Here is a 17880-nt window from a genome sequence, read left to right as displayed (position 1 = left end):
CAAGTATTCGAGATAGTTTTTCGCAAGATCATAAACAGTATGAAAGAGTATAAAGCACCATCATTTACGCATAGCATGACAATTTACAACAGTACATGCTACTCATACCGCATTCGTACGTCGCTACCAAAATTTCTTCCCATTTACCACAAACGAGGGCCAGTCATCATGGTAACATTCCACCGATTCCTAATTCCATCATTAATACTATACCCACCGCTGGCGTTGTTATGTTACAATGTTAAGTGAAATATGTCTGAAACTGCCATCCTATCTTTAGACGCCCATTCTTTGTTGTTGTTGTTGTATTTTCGTTAAAGACTAACTTAACACACAGAGAGAAGAGAATAAATTGATATATGAAGTTAAAGGCTGTTCAATAATGTACATGATAATGGTTTGTAACTACAGTGTACGTAATTGGCAAAACTGATGCAAGCGTATAGTCATATTAACAAAAACGAGTACATGTACACACAAAATAATGCAGGCTTCAATACCAGCACCACTTAAATATCATGAAAAAGAAAGGTCCATTTTTCTCTTACATACTACGAAGAAAACGTTCCCTTAGAGCGCACGTTCCTAAAAAAAAAAAAAAAAATACACAAGTATTTTCTTCTGATATATTACATACACTGTAATAGTAATCTCAAACATATACAAAATAATCATTCGTTTCTTCAATACAATAGCAGAGAAAATCCAAAAGGTTTGCCAAGAGAGGAAAATGATATAGCAAAACAACTTTCATCATTGCAGGTGAACAGGGATGTTTGACCTACACCATACAAAGCTAGACATGGAAAATGCTGAAAGCAAGAAATGACTGGTTGTCATATGTTCACACATGGCAAGAAAATAGTTTTCAACCATCAATGTAAAGTATCACAAGAAATAAGGAGGGAATCTATCCCAGCATCGACTCCCCAACCATCCACCAATAAATCAACACGAAAGGAATAATTGAAGAGAGATTCATTTAGTGTGTGTTTCCAAGGGGGACTGTTGTTAATAATCTGCTGTTCTTGGCATGTTTATGATCTTCCTATCAATATAAGGTGGGTGAGTTTTTATCTTATAGAGTTGGAAGCGCAAAATAAATCCCTGACAAGCTGTTTCACTTGGTACCTGAAGTGTTCCGAGGTTTATAAATTATCCTTCCTCCCTTCTCGTGTTGCTTTAACTGGGTTCTTTTGAGTCCAGCTATAAAGTTATCGCCATCATTTCTTAAGTCCCAACCATTTTAAAAAAGCAAACATTCTTTTCTTCTTCTTGGGGGATTTCTCTGGCACATCATCTCTCTTAGATTTTTCGGGGGCCTTCTTCCTTCGGAGAGACAATCTCCTCTTCAATGATAATCCCTTTGTTCTTGCCGCAAGATTTGGATCTGACCTCACAAAACGCTCTGGCTCGGAATCAGTATCCGATGAAAATTGCTCAAGATTAAACCCTACCCGATGTTCCGCTTTCAAGCCACTAGTTGGTGATATATTTTCAGCGCCTCGCGGTGCCGGATTGCTGCTGGCCTTAACACTATCAACATCATCGCCATCACGGGCGTCGTCCTGGGGAACACGTTTGTTGCTGGAGTTAAAACGATCTCCTTTTCTGCAAGTTGTTCTCTGTGCTTTATTGCTCTCCGGTATATCCATTGAAGACGGTGTGACAGTCGATGCCTTCACTGGCGTCGTAGAAGAAATGCCATGCGGTTCCCGTGCTAGAGACTGAAATTGTTTTCTATCTAAGTCATAGTTCGCTGTGAGTGCAGCTTCACTTGGTTCCCAAGCATACTTCTTTTTAAGGTGCCTCGGTACTTTGCCATCAACTCTCCATCTCGATGGCCTTGGAGATGTACAAGCAGACACAGATCGCGGTGTTGCGTATCCGGGTGATCTAGGTGAATAGTATCCCTCAGACATAGTAGGAAAATCCCAAGACTCCTGTGAAGAAGCTCTGCTGAGGAAGCACGTTTCTGAGGGAGTAGATGGACAGGTGCTTGCCCTAGGTGCCCCTGCAGAGTCGAGAACCTTCTTCAGACGTTCCCATTCGGGGAGAGGGACTATTGCACACTCTCGAGGTTTGAAAGGTGGAAGTGGCTTTGGTTGCTTATTTTTCTGTCGGAGACTCTTATATCTTGGCGTTCCAGTCGGAGTAAAAGGTGAACGAGCCTTTTCTTGCCTAAAGTTGTTGAAACGATCGAAGCCATCGCTAGCAAGGTCCGGGGTCGATGAATACGACCAAAGAGACCCTCTTGGTCTTACTGTTTTCGATGATCGTGTCTTTTCTCGGTCACTTTGCTTCTTGAGTTCTGCCCTCGGAGTGGGATTAGCAGATGAAAGTACAGGGATTTTTGAGCGGGATCGTCTAGAAAGAGTGGGAGTTGTTGGCATTGAACGTGTGCCGCCCCGCGGTATGGGCACAATCCGTGCAACTGATCGTTGCTTTCGAGATTGACTGCCAAGATGATCTCCATATGGGCTGTCGTCTCTCTCTATGTCTGCTAGACAACTATGACTACGCGAAATTTTTCTGACTGGAACTGGTATACGTGATTGTCGTGAAACTCCCAACTCACTAGAGACACTTTCACTGGAGTAAAGCCTTCCACGCCTTGTAGGCTCGACGTCGTCTTCGTTTATGTGTAAATTGTTTATGATGTCTTCATCGATGATGAGCGACAGACGATTCTCTACTGAATCTTCGTCCATACACATCGCTTCCAGAGCTAGGAATTCGGAGTCATCACTTGAAGGACTTTGAAATGACTCTTTATTGCTCGATGCAAATCCGTCCTCTGTCAATTCTGAACGGAAGGCTTGTATCTCACGAGACAGCTTTCTGAGCTCAGATTTATAATTCGCCTTAGATCGGAATGACAAGACTGCATCGTTGTTTACTTTTGCAGGTTGTGTAGCAGGGTTAACATCACTCACACGTTGTGTTTCGATTTCACTGTCAGCCTTTGAGAGAGGTGCAGAATCTATTTTTCCAGTGTCACCGCTGGATGCGTTGACAGAAAGGGCACTGTCACTATGTTCATCAATTTTGAACGAATCATTTCCATCCGTTTTCTCAGTGTTTTTGCTGGAAACATCGATCCTATCGTTGGTTTCTTCGTCTGCCGTTACGAGTGGTGTATTGCTTTCGTTTTTAGTGTTTTCAATGGAGATTCTGTATGAATAGGTCTCGTCGTCGTCTCTGTTAACATTTGAATTATCTCTCTCTGTGCTCTCGGTGCTTTCGATTGAAACACCATCATTGGAAACACCACCTGTAACATTGGTATCTTTGTTACTTTCATCGTCTGCAGTCAAGGGAGGTGCACAGGTAACAATTTCCGCGTTTTCGCTGCAGGTTTGGTCAGAATCAGGTCCATTAGCATTTAACGAATCTCCTAGTCTTTCTGTGTTAGCGTTTTGATCTTTTTTGTCCATATCATGGTGCAGGTTAGGGTGCTCGAAGTCGGAAATCATCTGTTGTTTATCTTGTCCTTCTACGACTTTACTCTCACTCCTGTTTTCTCTTTCAAAAATGGCTTCAAATCTTCCTGGCGTTTTCTCAGTGTTTCCTTTGGAAGCATCACCAGTCATACTGATATTTTCGTTGCTTTTATCGTCTGTCGTTTCGGCAGGTGTACCGGTACTGATATCAATGTTTCCACCAGAGACTCTGTATGAGTGGGTAATGTCATCCTCTCTATTTGTATTTGATGAATCATTTCCATGTATATTTTCAGTGTTTCCGCTGGAAACATCGTCAGTCAGAGTGGCATTTTTGTATGTCTCATCGTCTGTTGTAAACGGAGGTGTACACGTAACGATTTCGGTGTTTCCGCTGGAGGTTTTGTCAACATGAGCCATCATATCATCTCCATTAGTATTTGACGAATCTCCCATACTAGGTCTGTCACCATTTTTCAAGAGCTTGTCCATGTCATGATGCAGATTGGGATGCCGGAACTCGGAACTTATCTGCTGTTTATCGTTTTCCTCTAAAATTTTCACCTCTTTCCCGCTTCCTCTTCCAAACGTGAGGTCAAGGCTTTCCGACGTTTTCGTAGTGTTTCCTCCGGAAACTACATCAGCCGCATTGACATTTTCTTTGTTTTCATCGTCTGTCGGTAACAGAGGTGTACAGCTTCCGTTTCCAGGGTTTGCGCCGGAGACTTTGTATGACTGGGTCTTGCCTCCATCTCCAGTAGCATTTGACAAATCTCCAGAGCTACCCCTGTCAGATTTTCGATATGTCAAGAGCTTTTCCGTGTCCGGATGCAGGTTGGAGTGCTGGACTTCGGAATTCATCAGCTGTTTATCTTTTCCTTCCACGACTTTAATCTCTCTCTTGCTTACTTGTGCGAATTTGAAGTCAAAGCTTCTCAGTGTTTTCCTTCCAGTCTTTCCGATATCAACTCTTAGTGCATGCAGGTAACGTTTCGTAAGATCAGTTCCCTTAACTGGCTCATGCTGCTTTCCAGAAAGTTCTTTGCTCTCATCTTTCATATTTTTAGAGTCGTCTTTACAGCTAAGAGTATGCGAATTTTTCTCATGCGCATCTCCACCATCACAAGCGATGACATTGTTAGGTTGTAAGTCAGATCTAGAGTACTGCTCTGACGATGGATTTGTTTTCTCACCATTCATCTTCTCACTATTTTCTGGAAATGATGATACACTATTGGACGAATCAGCATTTTTGGCAAAGTTGTCATGGTGGCTTGCGTCCGTGACATTCACTGACATCTCTTCAACTATGGAATGCGAGCTCTGGAACAGTTCTAATTCTACGTCAGTTTCGCTCCTCTCTGTCTGGTGAGTGGTTATCTGATCCCTCGTCATTTCCAATTCTGCACTGCTTTCCGGCGTTTCTTCTCCCGGCATTGTTGTTCTCACGGACCCCACCGAATCGTCTCCCTTTCCAGAATCCATTTGATGTTGATGGTTCTCTGGCAGACTCTGAGACTTTAATTCAGGCGTTCGTGGAGAATGAAGTGAATGGTCTGAGGAAAACGCCATTTCTGATCGAGGATCTACCTCTTGACTTGTCTCTGTGAGGACGAGGTCAACATTTGGCACTGTCTCATCGACGTAAGCGACTCCCTCATTATTTTCAACAGAGGGATAGAGGAACGTAGGTTCGTCTGTTGCGTGTTTAGAAGACGATACGGACTCGGAGACCTCCTGCAAGACAGAGGGAATATTTGACTGCTGATTACTATCTGATTGCGCTAGATTAGTGTCTATTCTTGATTCTTCACTGGTAGCACTGGGTTCCCTCTGTTCGCTCTGTATGTGCCGCGGGACTACATATCTGTTATCCCTCTCATTACTAAAAGTATCTTGGATACCGCTTGGAAAGCGTTCAGAGGAAGAATTTTCACCGATGTCGTCTTCAGTGGAAAGGTTTATCTGAGCTAATGTTGTCACGGAGCAATGACTTATCCGTTGGTCGTCTTCGGAGCGTATTTTTCCTTTCTCGTCTATTGACATTTCGTCACGAGGACCAGGAGATTCTTGTAGGTGCAATACTTCTTGTCTTAAGTCTTTACTTGCAGATGAAGAAATCGGTTCTGAAGTTAACCGCTCTGACTCTCGTGCATCGCATGGATTTGCGTCACAAAGCGCAACTGAAATACGGACAGCCAATGGATCAGCATCATTTGTATGATTTTCTTCATGATTTTTTTCATTTCTGTGTGTAGGGTCGACATGAGACTGTACAGACTTCAGTTCTCGAATGATTAGCTCTACATCGCTCGAGTTATTTTTACTCGCCAATAGCTCTTTCATACCCTTTTCGGTATCAGTCCCGATATTATCAGTTTCAGGATTGAGGACTGTATTGTTATCTGCCGTCGACTGCGGTCCACTGTTCTGTAGTTTCTGTACTGTTATCGCTTCTTCTGTTATTTGAAGCAACACCATATCTTCGACTGCAGTTATGTCGGCCGAATCTTCCTCATGAGGTGAAAACTCTGACTGTTGTGCAAAACCATTCGAAGAAAACTCCTCGGCTGTCTTAGTGTGACTGGGCCCTTTAGCTACTTTGCTCTCAATCGACGAGGCCTTCAGTCCAGTATCATCCCTCGACAGTGGTTCGTCGGAATCTACCTTTTCACAAACAGAATGTACTGATAATGACATACGGTCCCCACCTGAACAAGGTGACTGCAGCTCTGAAGCGCTATTTAGGTTGACACTTACAGAGATAATTTCTGTATGCTGTTCAGAGAGCCCTGGTGAGTGTGGCTGTGTTTCACAGACTTTACCAAATTCTTTTAAACGTGTATCATGTGTTGCTTCATCTGAGTCATTACAAGGGTCATCATTCAATTTCTCCTCAGTTTCCAGGTCCTCAGAAACATGAGTCCCCTTCTGAAAGATTGGTGCTGGTAGAGAAGCCGCGACAGGTGAAAGTTGTGCTTCTGTACTTTCACTATTGTCTTCAGGCAATGGGTGGACACGTACGTCCTCCGATATATCACCAACATTGTCCATTTTCGTCTTAGAATGGTCCTCGTTATCTGGTACACTGTCTCCATTCTCAATGGCTTGATTCTCTGTTTCTGCGCATGTGGTACTGGCAAACATTTCTTGCGCAGGATCGGCATAAATGAGAATAGGATCTATGACCAACTCGGCATTTTCGCATTTCAATTCGTTTTCTTTGATATCTGATATTGTGGTCTTTTCTCTCGGCCCACTTTCACTCGGATCAGAAGAGGTCATTCCTTTGAGTGACTCAGAAGACCTTTGCTGGACAGGTGATAAAAGGTCTTCAGCGATAGTCTCATGATTTGCTGCATAGTTTGAAGATTCGATTGCATCCTTGTGATCTACAGCCATCCCGTTATGTGCCACCGTCTCAGATGATCTGGTTTCATAGGCGGGGCACGGAGTCTGCATGTGTATTTCGGGTGAAGCCATTTGATCTCCAGCGTGCTGACTGTGAGGGACAAGATCAGCTGCTGGTTCTGCTGCGGTAATAGAGTTCAAGAGTTCACTACCCTGTGACTCAATCGTCGATGTTGGGTTGACGTCCCTCAGTTGCACTCCATTATCTGTTTCCGAATCTTTGTGATTTTCTTCATACGTGGCAGGGGTGCTCAAGTGATCAACGGATAGCAACGCTTCTGGTAGCTGCGCCCCTTTTGCCCCTGATGTGGAATCTAAATCATCTGCATCCGGATGATTTTTAGGATTCCCCATCTCACTTTCATTAATTGGCACATGGTTTGTTGTGTGAACTTCATTTACGTCACCACCGGACTCTGTTGATTTCACAGGTGTTCGTAGGACATCGTGACTGGCAGAAATGGAAACTTCATCCTTGTCAGAAACATTGACTTCGCCTTTCACATCCATCTGTTGAACTGATAGACACATGCCTTCATCTGCATTTTCTGTATTGACTTCATCCTGAAGTGGAAGTGTTTGAATAATTTCTTGCAGAGCATCCGCATCCGAATTATTCAGTTTGGTGGCGTGCATAATTTGCTCAGATTCGGGGATGGCTGTCATCTCACTCCTATCACAAGGACTCTGTGCAACAGGCTCCCTAGCAGCCATTTTGTGGGGAGAATTGTGAGCTGTGGTGGTAGTGAAAATGTTGACTTTGTTTGCCCTAATGGTTGTCGATTCCGTGACAGCTGACAAATTCCTTTGTTTTGCTGCACTTTCTGCACTGGGTAGATGACATTCTTTCACATATGTGCGTTGTGGATTTGACTCCGATATTCTTGAAGAGTGCATTATAGCCCTCGGTTCCTTTTCGAGACCTTCAGTCATGTCTTTTTCAGAGTAAGAAAACTCTGCTTTATGAACATTAATCATTGTTTTCGCTTCCGATCTGTCGTTGATTCCCCATTCAAGCTCGCCAGTCTGTCTAGAGGTATCATACGAAGAAGTATAATAGGATTCTTTGCTGGCGTCGCTTTGAACCTCACTCACAGGAGATGTCGGTGATTCATCAAGTGCACATTGTGTCCCTTCGGCAAATCTTTTACTCATGTTCTGATGTCCGATACAATCTCCAGGAAATTCTGACGGGTCTTTCCTGTCTGTTGAAAACACCTGTGAGCCTGGCATAGGACCAGAACTAACTTCGTTCGTTGCTTGCTGACAAGGTCCTACGTCGTTTACAGACCGATTGGAAACATTGCTACGGGATTCTTGTTGATCACCAGATGGTCTAAATGAGAGTTTTGTTTCAACTTTATTGACACTGTCCAGATTCGGTGAGTACATATTTGCATGCGAATTAGAAACCAGTCTTGGTGAAATTCTTGACTCTTCATGATACTCCGTCATAAATTGCTCTTCATGACCACCTCTTTCTGTTCTCGTGAAAGGCTGCGACTCCGCGCCAAGTGGACTTTGGTAGGCCGAGTCTCTGAGTATTTGTGTATTGTCTTGACCGGAAATATTGTAGTTCTGATGCATGTGACTCATTTCAGTTGTCGCCGAGTCTACATTCGATGCTGTGGAAAGGTTTCCTTGGGATGGCTGACGGTTTGACGAATCTACTAGCAAATCGCCGTGGTTATGAATCCGCCTATTTCGATCGTTTGATTGGTTGTTCATATCTCCCTGCGGACGGGAAATCGTAATCCTCGGTATTTGCGGGGGACTCCAAGAGGGAGCATTGTTTGTAGGAGGAGGTTCAGTCAGTCGTTTGTCTCTATTGCTGTGACGTAGTCTCATCCAGTCCTCCGCGGTAATGATGCCGGGTTGCAGATTACTCGTCGCTTGTGGTGGCCTCTCTTGAGATAAAGGACGCCCCGCATGGTCTAAAACAATCCTTTGTTCTGCCTGTGGTTCGGGTTGCATGCTACTACTCCTATCCGGTCTCACTTGAGATACCGGACGACCCGAATGGTCGAAAACAATCCTTTGCCCTGCATGTGGTTCGGGTTGCATGTTACTACTCCTATCCGGCCTCCCTTGAGACACCGGACGACCCGAATGGTCTGAAACCATCCTTTGACCCGCCTGTGCTTCGGCTTGCATGCTGCTAGTAATATTCGGCTTCACTTGAGATAAAGGACGATCCGAATGGTCGAAAACAATCCTTTGTCCCGCATGTGGTTCGGGTTGCATGCTACTACTCCTATCCGGCCTCACTTGAGATACCGGACGACCCGAATGATCGAAAACAATCCTTTGTCCCGCATGCGATTCTGGTTGCATGCTACTACCCCTATTGGGCCTTACATGAGATACCGCAGGACGAGAATTGTTGAGGCCAAAACGCTGGCCCTCATGTCGTTCAGGTTGCATGTTACTAGCCACTTGCGACCTCACTTGAGACGTGGGAAGATTGGAATGGTTGAAGCCAAACCTTTGTACTGTGTGTGGTCCGGGTTGCGAACCACTCGCCATTTGTGATCTTCCATAGGACACTGGAAGATGAGGGGGAGTTACGCCAACCCTCTGTCCTTCGTGTTGATTGGGTTGCATGGTTCTGACCATTCGTGGTCTCACATTAGACACTGGAAGACTCGAATGGGATACGCCAATCCTTTGTCCCTCGTGTGGTTCTGGTTGCATAGTTCTGATCATCTGTGGTCTCATATTAGACACTGGAAGACTCGAATGGGATACGTCAATCCTCTGTCCCACGTATGGTTCTGGTTGCATGGTTGTGGCCATCTGTGGTCTCACATTAGACACTGGAAGAAGCGAATGAGTTACTCCAATTCTTTGTCCCTCTTGTGGTTCTGGTTGCATGGTTCTGACCATTTGAGTTGTCACATTGGTCACTGGAGGACGAGAGTGGTGGGGGACCATCCTATGACCGTCATGTGGTGGGACTCTGACATGCGGAATCTGCGGATCCCCCATACCTGGTCTATTCCAACTAGGAGGCACATGTTGAGGGAAGTCACGAGGGTCCGGTGGTACTTGCCTCCCATGAGTTCTTTGATGCATCATTTGTTGAGTATTTGATGTGGCTTGGTGATATCTTGGTGATGTTGCACCATGTCTGGATTGAAGCCCTCCCCGGTTCTCTCTCGGGATACCCTCTTGGGGCTGGGCGGCGGGAACATTTCTGCCTTGGTTGAGATCGACCCTATACTCCGTCAAAGACTTGATCGCCAGTCTGCCAGAAAGATTTTGTTCTGACACTCCCTTCTTCAGATCATTCTCGGCGAGATTTTCTGGGATGCGCGGTAAAGAGACGTCTTCGTGCGATCGGGCGGTTCCCGGATTTCTCCGACCTCTCGGCGGTCTCCGACCAGCCTTGCTGTTATCGAACTGCCACTTGCCGTGCTGTAGTCTCAGTTCCGTCATTTGGAAGTCTGCTTTTACTTGGATTATAGCATAAAGGAGGATGGCCAACTTGTCATCGAGAGGCGATAGGTACTGCAGGGACAACGCACCATGGAGAAATAGAGGTGGAAGGACGATTGGCGCTGGAATGTTACCCTCAGATTCAACTTGCTTGTTTTCACGACTTCGCGAATCGTCAGTCCAGAGATCCCTGCGGGATAGCTCTTCCCAACGTTCGATTTGCCTGAAGGGTAATAAAAGAGAACAAAGATACAATGATCATTAACAGCCACAATGTTCATGAATTGTCCCTCTGAGAAAGAAGATTCAGAGACACAATGTGTCACCAATATGCATATACAATTGCCCACATAGATACAATAGGAGATTATGCCTCTACGTAAAAGAAAAACAAACAAACAAATCTGGGATTTCACAAGCGTGGAAGCATAAAAGGTCATCCTTAATCTACATTTTCTCCATCAGCTAAAGGTTCTTTTAAAAAAAAAAGCAACAGAAATAAGGGGGCTTGTATTCCTTATATCACAGTGTACATCCGTTAGTCATTATTATTTCCATATATTAAAATGAAAACAAGACATTTAGATACATTGCAACCATTGGATTGAACAAGTATGAGATTATCAATTTAATCATCAGTTACAGAGAGAAGCAGAAACAAACACAAAAGGCTTAATGGAATAATTTGCAAGATGCTCACAATCTCACGAAAAGCTCCGGTAGGAAAATATAGGGTATGTGCTTGCGATCTGAGCAAAATAATTGAATTTCATTGATTTTGAAGTTAATCACCAAGAATGAAGTCATTTAAGTTGACCCCATTTTCAAGCACACTGCTAAAACGTCAAAGGAGTGCCAGTGCAATTGAAATTAAGGTGTCTCAAATAATGTGATGAAGATATGTGCGTAAAGTCCCAATTTGCAAGTGATTTTTCAGGAACCTTGTAGAACATGCAATTTCAAGTAACAACCCCACCTAAAGAGCATTAGGTATCAAACATTCAGACTGAGAGTAATATCCTTTTGGCGTCAACCATAAACCCTACAAGAGATTTTTATAACTCTTACATACGGCAAAAACCAAGCAAAGTACAGGCAGTGAGTTACTGAAATCTTAGCAAAATCAGTCCCAAGAACGTAGCATCTCAATGAATAAGACTACTTCAAGTTACCTAGCACAAGTGTGTTGAAATGAGCTTTGGTAAAGTGACTGGAATGTCATATTTTACCAATGTAAATTTGATCTTTACAATTCACAAATAAAAGATCAACCATCATCTTTCAATAAAATGAAAAGAACAAAAATCATATACATGTATACATATGATGTAAAAAAAGAAACTGAGTTAAATTAAAAAGAATAGTATAACGACTGTTGGGAATTCCGAGAGAAGCCATGTGTTCAGACGGAGTCTTAGGAAACACATGCTGTTGATGTGTTTATTCTTGTTATAACTGTCATAACCAAGCCAATGATCGACATTATAAATACCTCCGAAGATTCTGGATCTTTTAAACTCATGTAACATCTGCTTGCCATGAATGCCAAACGAAACATACATATTCACACCGGCTTAGTAGGTTTAAAGCTGGCTTTTGAGTAGCATATATGTTTTATTGTTTCAGTGCGTTGCACAATTCCAACACAATCGCATGTATCAAGCAAAAGTGGTTGGAAATGCATGATGATGTCCAATAACTCTTGCACTTGACTTTTATCCCCCCGATTCGACGCAATCCACAAATTCGCCCACGCTTTCGGATTCATGTTTCAGTTTTAATTCAAACCACTCCTCACAACTTGCCAGGAATCGGAATGCTACGGTAATGAGGCACACTGACTTATCTTGTTTTTGCCTTGAAAGTTGGAAAGTACAGATCCCTTTTTACACAAAAGCGAGGGCGACTCGGCCATTGTTGTCACAGTATTTTTTGCCCACCAAAAACCACCTTTGCTCTGACGTTTCCATTGAAACTGTACATTTGAGCAAGGTCAGATATATTTTCCTAAGTTTCCAGGCGATCAGAATTCTATGGAGGTGTGTATTTGACTTCCAGAGTCGGCAGACCACTGAAGTATGAAATTTTGGTCACGACAGCACTTCGAAAAGGAATTGACGTTTAAAGGTTTTGCCTCAGGGAGAGTCAATCCAAAACTGCTGTAAACTTGATTTATGTTTTCAAGCTTTTTTTCCTGAATCTGAAACAGGTTGCTATCTAACATCTACTTTGACAAGGAAACCTATATAAATCCAATTGTTCGAAAAACTTGGGGCCCTCTCGATCTTTTCGTTCTAATAAAATGGAGGCTTAATGTTATTTCGCATCCTTAGGAGCCAATACTACGTATCCATGCACAAGCGTTAAACCATGTAATGTATCGTTATCTAAGGAGGTTTCAATCCAACTGCTCAGTCATTGTGGAGCTCGTCTAATTTCCACCACAGTCGTAAAATCTCCACAATTCCAAAGAAACTCTAAGTACACAGGAACATGGTAGTTAGTTAGTGTGTGTGTGTGTGTGTGTGTGTGTGTTGTGTGCGTATGTGTTTGTGTTGTGTGTGTGTAAGGGTGTGTGTGTGCTATATCCTGCTCATGGCAAATTGCAGGTCCCTAACTTTGGAGAATAGATTCTTCAGGTAGATTCAGCTGTCAAAATGTCAACTCGTCCAACACATTCCATATCATTATGCATTTATATACACGCACGCACTTGTTTTTACAACCCTATACATGAATACATCTATTGACAACATTCGATAAAAATACGGACAGGCAAAGTTGTACTACTAATTAAAAGTTTGGCCACGGTTAAAACAACAACAACGAGTTGGATAAACAATTTTGATATGATTAGAAAATTTCACTACAATAACTACAAATTTGCCGGAAATATCAGTATTCATGCATTTCGCTTGATAAATTTGCTGCTAAATCCTTGCCAAGTACTGCGGCAAGTATGCATTCAGGGCACAAACTCCTTTCTGGTATAAGAGCACGATCTATAAAGGGCCCTTGACATCAAGAGGCAATGCTGGGCAGTACTGGTCAATTACTCTATGGTACTCGACCTTTGCCCCTCAAAAATGCATGACATCATTGACCAATCGGGATCGAGGAGTGTAGAGTAGCCATGGTGGGAGAGCGTAATGTGTGACAAGAATACATACACTTGTTTTCGTCAACTACACACTGTAGCTTTCTCTCTCTATCTCTCCTTCTGGCTCGATCTCTTAAAGGAAACTGTTTGTTCAACTTGACTTTCATAAGAAGTGTAAAATCAAGCAAACATAACATTAAGAGTATCAATACAACCAGACTACCAATTAGAGTTTAATGAGAAAGTTACAGAATTTCGAAATATTCGCTGAGAATTACAATCACATAATGTAAATCTTACAAGGTGATGACATTATGATTTCACAATATATCTATACATAACTGGTTGATTTGCACATGTGATTAAACGAAATAGCGACACGAGAGACTATGACAGTATCAGCTATATTCTTCGTTGCACATGCCACTGTGACTAATATTAGCCCCTTCTGTGCTTTGGAAACATGCGCAAATTTAAAACACCATGAATTGCTTAATATTAAGCCAGTCTCACTGTTCTTCTAGCTGAGTTAATTCTATTTAACAAAGTCGACTTAAAAAAAAAAATAATCTAATGGAAAATCGCAACACTTGTAATATCTCCAGAAACCGCCCCCCCCCCAAAAAAAAAAACAAACAAACAAACAAACAACAACAACAGACATCAGGGCCCCGTTCCACAAAAGAAGTTAGGATAGCAACTATTGCTGCAATGGCAACTTCTCATAACAACAGCCAATCAGCAAGCTGGATTCTTGTTGTAACAATTGCCATTCCAGCAAGAGTTGCTATCATATCAGCTTTTTATGAAACGGTACCCAGATCCTTTCCTTTTCATTATCAGAACAAAGTCATGATGACAGAGACAAAGAGGTCAAGACATATAATGATAATAGTAATAATGATAATAACAATAATAATGATAATAATAATAATAATAACAATAATAATAATAATGATAATAATAATAATAATAATAATAATAATAATAATGATAATACTAATAATAATAACAATAATGATAATAATAATGATAATGATAATAATAATTATAATAATGATAAATTGACTCTTACAAAGCACTCATTCTACCTAAGAAGATACTCATAGTGATATAAAAACAGAAATGAGTAAGATATGATACGTTACAACACACAACAGAATGATGCGTCACAAGACTCAAGAGCAATTTCAAGGAGTAGAGATAAAGAGGGTTTTTATGTTAACATGTATTTACCTTTTGACAAATCCGTCGTTACACGAGAGGAAGCCGGAGTCGTTCTCCTCGGTGTGGTCATCGATCAGGTAGTCAACCACGCAGTCGGGCGTCGATGTGGAGCCGCATCGTGGTCGGGAAGGTGTCACGGGTTCGAATGCAGAGTTCGGCGAGATGGGTAATTTCAAGAAATCTGAAACAATAATGAAACAATGACATTGTCGAGTCAATAACACGTGATTGCATCTTGGTGATTGCAATGTTCTGGTTTTTCACAGTACTGTTTCGTGGTAAACATTGCTTGTAGGAGATATTAAGTGAGTTCACTAACTGCATGAAATATTTGAAATTGCTATAGCATCGTCGCTTGTAACCCATTTTCCCCCATGACATTAGGGGTGGTGCATACAAAAACAAACAAAAAAAAAACCCTTGGTGGTGAAATTTTAGAGATGTCAGGACATGTTAGAGGATAAACCTGGGCCCATTTCATAAAAAGTTGGTATGATAGCAACTCTTGCTGGACTGGCAGTTGTCTTACTAACGACAAGAATCCAGCTTCCTGATTGGCTGTTGCTTTGGAAAGTTGCCATTCCAGCAAGAGTTGATATCCTACTAATATCTTTTATGAAATAGGGCCCTGGTTTCGCATTACATTCTGTACTGCCACCTGAGAGAACGAGTATAGTGTTTATCAATGGATTAAAAAAAAAAGTGTGTTACACGGTCACGACCTGGAGTTATGTTGGAATCCGCTAATTTTCTCTACTTCTTTCACTCGCTCTCTCATCACACACACACACACACACACACACACACACATAAGTGCACATCGCGCTCATAACCCTTTGATCATCGGTTTTGGATACATTATTATCATTACCACCATAAACACATTATCATGCATGTAAAATCTCTGTATCTTCGCTCAAAACACAAACCGTCATTATTAATATAGCATTATGATTACAAGAAAACAATTTACTGGAATGGCCGTATATATACTTTTGTGTATGTTGCATGTGATGCAAGATGTTCCAATATTCTTTGTACACCGAATGAATAGGTATACATGCACGTTTGTCATGCCACTGCATTTTATGCCATGCATATTATATACTCATGATTGTGTGTGTTATATAATCTTCAGAATTTTGATGAGTTTCATTTTGAATTAAAACGCAGTAAACTAAAGACAGCCTGGGATTTTATTTTCCTATTTTTCACATCTTCATTGTCCAGCTGCACCCGCTTGCCTTAACTTATCACAGGATCTGCTTAGGCCAAACAGTTTTATATCCTCTAAGACAACCAGCTCTATATTAGGCATACTTCTCTCCCCTTTCTTACATCTTATGCATTATAAGATTATGGGATAATATTGGCTACACGCTGCCGGAAATTGGTTTCGGACAAAAAATTAACATTTCCTCTTTCTTTTATGTAGTATAGCGACGTGATTTCGCACGTTCGAACAATCAAATAGGGGGCACAATTTCTCGAAGGGGTGTGTTGATTTTACAATGAGCTTGCCGTTTGCCACGGATTTGAAAATTCACCTTTGAATTGCATGCTAAACCTTCTTTAATCATCAAACCCTATAACAATGAAAAAAGCCATTGACCATTTCACGTTGCAAGCCTACAGCGATGCAATGATTCAATCAAAATTAACCGTAACACTAACATTGTCAAATATAAGACTTTTCAATAATGACGTCCAATATACACGATATAGCAGAACACTTGTTAGAATAGACATATTCGATGTGCTGTCGTGGCTGTGCAGGGAATGTTAAAAGATAAATAATTTCAAATGAATTTAATTTGTCAGTAAAATGAAAATTTTCGTTAATGAAAATTATTGTGTATGCTTGTTTATGGAATTTGAACCAGAATCTTTATACGAAGTAACGAGTCATTAAAGTACAACGCCATCAGTTCATGTTTAAATCGACTTCAATAAACAGAGTGAGACCAGAACAAAATAAAAGTTCAATTCAGATCAGGCATTTCAAAAAGTCTCATTCTCTCTGTTAATGCAATTTAACGATAGCTTTGCATTCCTATCAAATTTCAAAATGGATAAAAGTAATCAAATATAAAGACATTATTTACCATTTGAAGATGAAACAAAAACCCAGTTTTAGTGCTTAAAAATAGTTAAATATGTTAGTTAGGGATAGAAACCGAGATGAAAGAATGTTAATCAGTATAATCAATGTTAAATTATGTAGTTATATTGTTGAATATACAAAATGTGAACGATAGTTACAATAGAATTGTTTCTGGAAGAAACCGTTTACAGTTATGCTTTATTGAGAAAATAGTGATATCTCCTTATGTTAGGCTTTATTGCGACAATTTTATATGGTAGGGTGTTTTGTGATACAACCGACCTATATGCATCAAATGTGAAAACCTATGATACAGTACATATTGCAAATATGCTCCTATTATACCAGTGCTATACCACACGAGGACATCGAGATAGGTCACAGTTTAACCTCCCTGGTTTAACCCCTAGATCCCAGCGGCGGCTCCTTCTCTTCGAGACTTTCTCTCGACGGGGGATTCTGTGAGGGACGATCCCGTGAAACTAACGCGTGTGACATACCACATCCGTGTGTCAGATATGACACCAAGAATGTACATCACAAATACCTCCGTGGTAGCATGCACACTGTATGTTACCATATGATGCTGTCATCTCTCTTGTTTTGAATGCGCATTGTAACAAGCGGGCATTAACCGAAGATAGTGGGAGTTTTCCCCCAAACTAAATGAAAAGGAAACGACACTGTCTTCCACAACCAGTCAAGTAAACAAAGAGCGTTGCATCCACGTTCGTTATACCACAACTGTCACATAGCAACGGTGGGGGGGGGGGGGGGGTAGATGGAGAACATCCGATGGGTCTTTCATAGACTGGAGGAAACAAATACAAGGTATCATAAAAGGACGGCGTTTCCGGGGGCTCTTCGTACCTCTTTGAGATGTCCTTAGTATGTGACTGACGTAATGTAACACTTGCTGCTTATTAGAGGCCAAACCTTTATAAGGACGATCTCAGCAACGAAATGGTGATTACTCTGCCCACAACTCGCGTGCTATAGTTGCTAATCATATCATGGTACACTTTATATCAATGAATTCGCAAACCGGAAACCACACATGAGCACGCATGACAACGATATACATGGATAGGACAGTTTGAGAAATCCTCTGCAGAAAACCTGAAAGATCAGATGACTGGTTTTTGTTCTGTTTTGGG

The 17880-nt window shown here is 41.7% G+C and overlaps 1 protein-coding gene across 1 annotated transcript in view; it reads right to left on the bottom strand.

The window, feature by feature from the left end:
- Positions 1-661: 661 nt before the first annotated feature.
- LOC140244861 (uncharacterized) overlaps positions 662-17880 on the bottom strand; it is a 31261-nt gene continuing 14042 nt past the window's right edge. Inside the window, exons 4-5 of the mRNA XM_072324471.1 lie at positions 14629-14800; positions 662-10515 (exon numbers count right to left, since the gene is read on the bottom strand). Coding sequence (XP_072180572.1) covers positions 1224-10515; positions 14629-14800 — 9464 coding nt within the window. The 3' untranslated portion in view covers positions 662-1223. The remainder of the gene's footprint in view (positions 10516-14628; positions 14801-17880) is intronic.

This window comes from Diadema setosum, chromosome 21 (assembly GCF_964275005.1).
Source record: "Diadema setosum chromosome 21, eeDiaSeto1, whole genome shotgun sequence".
NCBI classification, from domain to species: Eukaryota; Metazoa; Echinodermata; class Echinoidea; order Diadematoida; family Diadematidae; genus Diadema; species Diadema setosum.
This window is presented reverse-complemented; position numbering and strand designations above follow the sequence as displayed.